Source organism: Hylaeus anthracinus, unplaced genomic scaffold, assembly GCF_026225885.1.
Source record: "Hylaeus anthracinus isolate JK02 unplaced genomic scaffold, UHH_iyHylAnth1.0_haploid 5, whole genome shotgun sequence".
Taxonomy (NCBI): domain Eukaryota; kingdom Metazoa; phylum Arthropoda; class Insecta; order Hymenoptera; family Colletidae; genus Hylaeus; species Hylaeus anthracinus.
The window spans coordinates 5,360,545-5,368,084 of NW_026535322.1; the positions used below are offsets into that span (position 1 = coordinate 5,360,545).

Genomic DNA, 7,540 nt, shown 5'->3' on the forward strand with positions numbered 1-7,540 from the left:
GCAGGGCTCATGTTCAGAGTATTACATCGAAATTTTACGAAATGATTTTCTTGTCACGGATGAATTAGCCAAAATACGTGGGGTGAGATTTATGCAACTAACATTTTTATATATATTTCTTGTAAAGAAATCTAGCTTAGAATAGTAGAATCTACCCAGGTGTGTAGTAGGAATCTAAATCGTAATAGAGGAATCTACTCTGGAATAGAAAAATGCAATTGATAATAGATGATAATAGACGAATTTATTCTAGAATAAAGATACCTAGCTCAGAATACAAGAATTTACTCTGAAACAAAAAAAAACATCGGGCTCTGAATACGCCAGTCCAGTCGATTTGTCGTCTCCTGCAACAATTCAGCACCGAATTCCCTGCAACTTTCGCAGCCGACCACCCCGATAATCGCTCGTCCGCCGATTAAGAAACGAAATTTCAATCTTTCGCCGAGCTGCTCGTAGTTTATTTACGTCGTACGCGTGTCAGTTGCACCGGCCGAGTCCCGCTCTCGTTGCCTGTATCAATACGTAATGTATTTGCACTGGCGTCTGCGTGTGCCCCGTGTATTTATGCACATATCGTTGGGAATATGTGAATCCACAGGTACAAACGCGCGTTCGCACGCATCCGACCGTGTACACAAACACGAGACGCCGGGAGATCGCTCAGCCATAAACCATGGCGGTTTACGTTATCGTCTGGCCGGATCTACCCGTCGGCAAACTGCTGCAATTTGGCTAACGCTCCTTGCAGGCTGTGTGCTCGTGGAAATTGATAGGGCCGAAACCGGCGCGCCCTGTGGTGTCCTGGGCGCACGCACCGGCTCATCCCGACGTGCCAAGGGTTTTTTTTTTTTTTGTCAATATTTTTACAACGAGGCGGGGTGATAAATGATCCCACCGGAAGACGTCTACGTCGTCGAACGTGCAACGTGTTCCGCGGCCGTCGAAGGGCAATCGTTACGATCGATCTGACGTTCGTCGACCCTACCAAGAACATCGCCCGAATTGATTAGACCACATTTTGGGGGGAAACTTGACGCGGCGATGCAATTTTCGAATGTATTGGGTTCTCCATAAGAAAATAGGTCTAAATGCAGCGGAGCACCTAGACGCTGCAACGGGATCCACCCTTCAATTGGTCCGCTAAAATATTTGGCGCGGTCGTTGGTCCTATCAGTAGACATTTATCTTGATTAGCGTGAGTTAAGGGGGACGGCGAAAAGGGAACCACGTGAAGTGTTACGCACTGATTTCAATGAAATATCGTATGCGAACGGTGCGCCATAAAATATTAGCCCTGTGTTCGATCGTTCGCGCATACGACAAATATTTGAATCGATATTTAACAATAAATGTTAGGTTTCGCTTGTGGCACATGGTATCTCTGCGGTTCAAATATTTGTGTGATACGCACTGTCTACGGGATTACAATATATCCAGTAAGGAGATATATCCAATATATCCAATATATCCAATAATAGTATAACAGTATGTCGTATTACATTATTTATAAGGCACCATGGAATACATGGCAACGGGTAAATGTTACGTTAACGGCTTTTAAATGTACAATATAAAACCACAGAGGACGAAGAAAAAAATTAGCAGACTTTTCACGAGTATATAACTGTTAAAATTGATTCTTTATCTCGCCTAATCTCTTCCGCGCACATTAGTACACCGTAATGTGCACCGAGAAGGAAGAATGCCCGTCCATATAGCTGATAATTCTCCAACACGAGCGGAACGCATTAAAGCACAATAAAGTACCTTGCCCGCTCGTTTGAATAAGCTTTCATGCGGTCTAATCATACTGGGTTCAATTTAATAGAGGTACGCATAGTGGAATATTTCGTGGTATTTTCACTCGTGACCCGTGCATTATTATCTGTGCGGTAAATTTATCAAAATACGCTTCCCCAATTTCACTCGAACGTACGTTTAAGTAACCGCTTCAAAGGGTGGACAATGGCGCATCGATTCGAGTTTTAATAATCGTCGCGGATAAGAAAATTAACGTTCATAGAACATTGGAAAGAGATTATTTTGTAAGGGAAATATTATAGTCGGGAAGATTTGTTTCCACACAAATCAATCTAAATAATCAACGACTCAACTTTTCCTCCCATTATCAATAATATCTGAGAAAAAACAGAATATTACACATTGCCATCACCAAGTGTTCCTCATTCGTTTCGCGACAGACCCTGTATTTGCAACGAAACTTACGGCAGGCGATTTCAACGTGTCGTTTCCATCGACAGAGTCCAAGTCGAACTATAGTGCGAGAGTTGTTTCACCAGTCAGCCCTGGCAGACAACGAGAATGAAAATGTTGGCTGTTTGTCGGTCCAGACGGGGCGAAACACGCTGGATGGAGAAGGAGGGGACGGGGGGCAAACGATTGCGCGTCACGCACCGCCGTGTCTGGGTGCAAATTAAAAATCAATTTCAGGAGCGGGTAATTCGAAAGTGTTCGGACGGCTGTTCCACCGGACAGGGCGGACGAGTTCGAGCGAAAGCCATTTTCTAAAAGTTTTCGCGACCCCGCCGTCGGGGCGGGATCCCAAAATGCTGGTCAAAAAGAGAGCTGCTCGGTAAAAGTTTTCAGATTCGCCCGAAACTTGACGTATGAGGCTTTTCTGGGCTTTCGGGCTGCGAGTATCGAAATTGTTGATATCACGAAGAGTTTCATCATTCGCATTGGCGGACCTGATACGGATGACTTGCGCGCTACAAAGTCGTTGATTTTGCATAAATTGTTTGTTAAATTGCTAATCTGCATTTTATACATATAGCCTTTAAATATTAGTTCGATTTAAATTTAAACTTCGAGATCCCAAGTGATCAGCGTTCCTCGACTCAGTTGCAATGTTCTAGAAATCGTCTGGCCAATCAGTGTCGGTTCTCAGGTACGAGCTTTCGAAACTTCTCTCGCGAGATACGTGCTGAATCCGCGCGATGAGTGATGCCAGCCGAATGTGTACTTGTATTTTCATCCCCCCCGGAGGGGTTGGTAGCTCCAGGCCAAGGCTCGCGCGCTCCCTCGTCCTCTCCTACCCTCCTTGTAACGGCAAGCTCTCCCGGCGTTCGTGCATTCCTTCCCATCCCCCGGTTGGCGACCCCTTTTTTCGGTGCTTTCAAGCAATGCTCCGCCAGCGGAACGAAGTTTTCCGGGAGAACTAAAGTCATTTCGTCGGTGCAATCTAAGTTAAGTGACTTTCAAGAGCCCCGACGACTAAACTCGCCTCCGGGTGGATCGGGTCGCGCGAGGACCCGATCAACCCTTTCTCTCCCGGTCGCGGGGCCTTTAGTGGCACCGTTCCGCCGTCACTCGAGATCTAACGAGGATTACGTCGTCCGTTGGGTTTCCACGGGTGCTTAGGCACCTGAGAAATCGACTCGAAAGCCACCATTCTTTCCGTCGACTCGGTGGCTCCGGGCTCGCCTTTCGCTCCTCGCGGCGACGACTCGATATCCCTTCGCCGCGGACAACCGTAGGGGAGGACGAAGACTAACGGTTCGGAGTTGCATCGTCTACGGGCATTTTTCCGCGCCGCGTCGTTTTTTGTGCTCGAGAAACGTCGCGGGTGCGCCTTTGTCGAGTCGAAGACTGATGAATTCGAGGTGTCGCGATTGGGGGTGGGTTCGATAGGCTTAAGGTCGATGAGGCGTGAAAGAATTGGGGGAAAGTTTCGTCTCGGGTTGCGGGAATAAATTGTTATCGAATCTTTGGGGATATCATCTGAACGTCGATAATATAGTAGGCTGGGAATGTTGATGCAAATTTTTTCATACATTACAAAGAAATTGGTTGATTCGATAATGTATTTAATATTATCAATTGTATACTTCATATATTAATAAAACGTATAGTAATAAAACGATATAATACCTATATTTGCAATATCCTATTCGATCTAAATTTCAGCAGCTACGCCATTTTTTATCCCGCTAACCTGAATAATAGTATACACTCGATCCAATGAGAAAAGGACCCTTTTGGAAGTACTAGTACTTCGTTAAGCCAGGGAGTACACCGCGGAAAACCCAGAAGAAGCCAGCTGTCGCTTTAATCGGACGCGTTCCGTGCAATTTTTACGCTCTACCCCTGTTTCGCATAGCGGCACGTCGCTATTAGCGCAAATCCGTGGAAAAACGCGTAGATATCCGAGCGTAAGACCATTGACACCAGAAACGAGCGATGGAGCCATTCCGGACGCGACGACGCGCCGCGATTGGCTCGATTTTCGAATAGTCACGGAACGGTTGCTAGCTCGTAAATACAGTTATTTCACTTTTTTCCCCCTTTTCTGCTGGCAGAAAACTGACGGCTACCAAGCTGAGCACACAGAACGGCCAAGCTGTATATGCAGACGGATAGAGGCGAATGAATCATGGAGCCGTAAAGTGATATCGGATGGAATAGAGACTAAGTACATGCAGGTGCGTAAATGGTGCCTGTGTGCATAGCTGTTGACCACCAAAAACGGACGCCTCGCGCCGCAAATTGCTAGAGCAATTGCAACGATCATGGTAACGCCGGTGGGCTCCGGGATTCTCTCTCTAACTGACGCGGCTGCTGTTTTTTAAGCGTCGCGCAGTTATTCCCTCCGATCCCTGTTCCGCGGAGCGTTAAGAATTTCATTCGAGGCGCAGATAGCGAATGGAAACTTTGGATAGCGATTTATTCGCAATTCTGTTATATCATTGGACAATCATCGAGGCAGACGTTCGTTTAATTACTATAAATTACGACTTGTGTGGTTTAGAGTGTATTTTTGAGTCAACGAATGATGTATTTTGATGGATGTTTTTGGTTTGTTGACTTAGAAGAGTATATTGTAATATATTTCAATATTATTAATATTAAAAATATAATTATTTTACCCGAGTACACAACAACACGGACATTCTGTACAGTCGACGAAACTCTGCAAAATTGTGGCGGCCTTAATCTCGATTTATTTCCCCCGCCAAGAATAAACCGCTTTGTCGGTTTTGTCGCCATTTAAGATGCACCCCATTTAATGAAAACGACCGCGGCGTTCCTTTTCTTTTTTTTTTTTCTTTCTCTGGTTTTTTCGTCGCAACGCTGATCAATACTGTATCAAGAACCACGGGACGAACGGGGGAGGAGGCTCGATGTGATTTGCACAGGTGCGCATTATTAAATTCGATCTCGTTCACCACGGCCATTGTTAATTCGGCAATTATACGCAGCCGTGACTCGTTACCAGCCGGTCATGCACAATTGCGCCACACTTCCAATTAAAAATCTACGATACGCCGATGCGAATTTATCGGTTTATCTCTTAAATAACGTTGTTTTCGAGACCCGACTCGCGTACAAATAACATTGTTTACCGTTGTGTGTTAGCCCCGTGACGTATTGCCCATTAATACCAACGATACGTGTTTCGGCCAATTTCGACATTCCTTCGTCGACACATTTTTCGCATTTTAGTTTTAGAGACGATTTTATCTTTTGCTCGTATTGATGTTTATGGCTAAAAGTGTTGTAACTACTGCGAATGGTCGTGCACTTATGAAACATAGAAATACAGGACATATGCGAGAATGTACACGAATGCACAAATATAACATTATGTAATTCCAAACTCTCGTTAAAAAAAAATGAATTAATCAAAGGTTATTTATCTTTGCTCGCACCCCATGAAACGCACAATAAAATTTTCCTCGCCCGAGTTTTTTGACACTTTGACGATACAATGGTCAGCTCTAATTCGACGCGTTCATTGTTCCCTCATCTCGTGTCTTTCCTTTCCGCAGTTCTGCCCTGACAACTAAAACGTTCATCGCGTTGCAATTGTAACGGGACCTGTTAACGAACGACGCGCGCGAAAACTTTCGTCAAAGGGGCCGCCAAGTTCTCGTGTATTTTTAACTTCAACGCGGAAAGGAACGAGTTAAGGGGCCATTGTCGCTCGGGAACGGAAAGGAGGTATTCTTTGGGAATTTTTTGCAACGAAGGTATTAACGTGAACGGTTTCAAACTTTAGTTGAAGGTTGGAGAACGTGTATTCTACGCCATGACATTTTTTAATGTGGAAAACACTAATGGAACGTGCATGCATGACTTATTTACGTGCAAAGCGAAATACACATACACATGTTTCTTTATATTTGTAAATATACGTCATTTTTCTTTTTAAATCTCTTTAGGCTTCTGTAACAGATACGAATTTAAGGGTCTTCACTTTAGGAAGCATAATAGCATTTTTTAAAGTAATAATGAAAAATCTCGTTGAGAAACTCACCCAGGAGCTTCATGACCTGGGACTGGCTGATAAAGATGTTCAGGTATCCATCGCTGCACCCGACCAGGACCAGGAGGATGAAGAATTTGCACCTCAACAGATTACAGTATCCAACACCCCGCCGCATTGTCTCACATAGTAACATCACGCACACGCGCGTAAACCGTGCCCCGAGCACGCGGCCTTTTTTCTATCCCAAACACGTGACAGCCAGTCGACAGTCACTAGCGAACTTCACTCGTTTTCCTTTTACGCGGGGGATCATCGTTCGACACCGTTCGATACGCGACGGATCATCGACACGATCGATCGCCGCGCGAGCCTCGATCGTTCGACGTCGAACGTTCGATTCTTCGATTACCGCTCCGACTTTAAAAATATTGGCGCCGGCAATCGCTGGTTCGCGCAACCATTTGGCGGTCAAATAAGAATGCGACACGATTGGAGCGAGCTCGGTTACGGTTCATCCATCGTGGTGTCAGATTCAAGTAGATTGAGACGGTCACATGGCGTCGTGGTCAGACGCGAGTCGTAGCGTGACGTCTGTGACCGCGAAAGGACGCGCCAACTCCTCGTCGACGTCGGGACGCAACTGAACGGCCAACCCTCGCGACTGGGAAACCCCGACGACGACACGCGACTCGCGCATGCTCGCGGACGGGGTGCGACGGCGAACACGCAAACGGCTGACGAATCACTGGATAAAGCACGCTGTGCGTACGTATTGCGAAACGCGGTAAGTGTAAGTCACACCTTCGGATAGCTGGCGAATCTCGGTGCGACGTGAGAATCGGCGAAATGTCCGGGGAACGTGGAATTCCCACGAAGCTCTCCCATCCTTTTGTTCCACTTTTTTACCTGTTTTAAGAGAATTGTTCTTAAAATGAAATTTGATGGTTTAGGAATTAAAGAGTAGGTTGATGTTGAGCGGGATGTCTCGTTTTGGAGTTGAGAAAGTATTGGGTAATTGTTAATATCGGAAGACGACTGGATAACTCCATGAAATAAAGCAGAAGAAAATTTAATGATATTTTTTAATGATATTAGGTCGTCGTAAAAATTCGTGCCATTTGTACTTCTATTTCTCAAATTAATATGTGAAACATACTCTTAAGTGTCACAAGAAAAGATAATCTGTCTCATTTCACGATAGTTTCTCACCTCTCGCAGATAGTCATTATACCGTTACTAGAAGATTTCTGTGGTTTTTTTGTATTAAATTTCGACACAGTCTTCGGCACGAACTTGTGGAACGACCTA

At 45.2% G+C, this 7,540-nt stretch overlaps 1 protein-coding gene across 1 annotated transcript in view; it reads right to left on the reverse strand.

Annotated features, from left to right (window-relative positions):
* LOC128895538 (tyrosine-protein kinase Drl-like) overlaps positions 1–6,859 on the reverse strand; it is a 75,062-nt gene extending 68,203 nt beyond the window's left edge. Inside the window, exon 1 of the mRNA XM_054158222.1 lies at positions 6,281–6,859. Coding sequence (XP_054014197.1) covers positions 6,281–6,425 — 145 coding nt within the window. The 5' untranslated portion in view covers positions 6,426–6,859. The remainder of the gene's footprint in view (positions 1–6,280) is intronic.
* Positions 6,860–7,540: the final 681 nt, after the last annotated feature.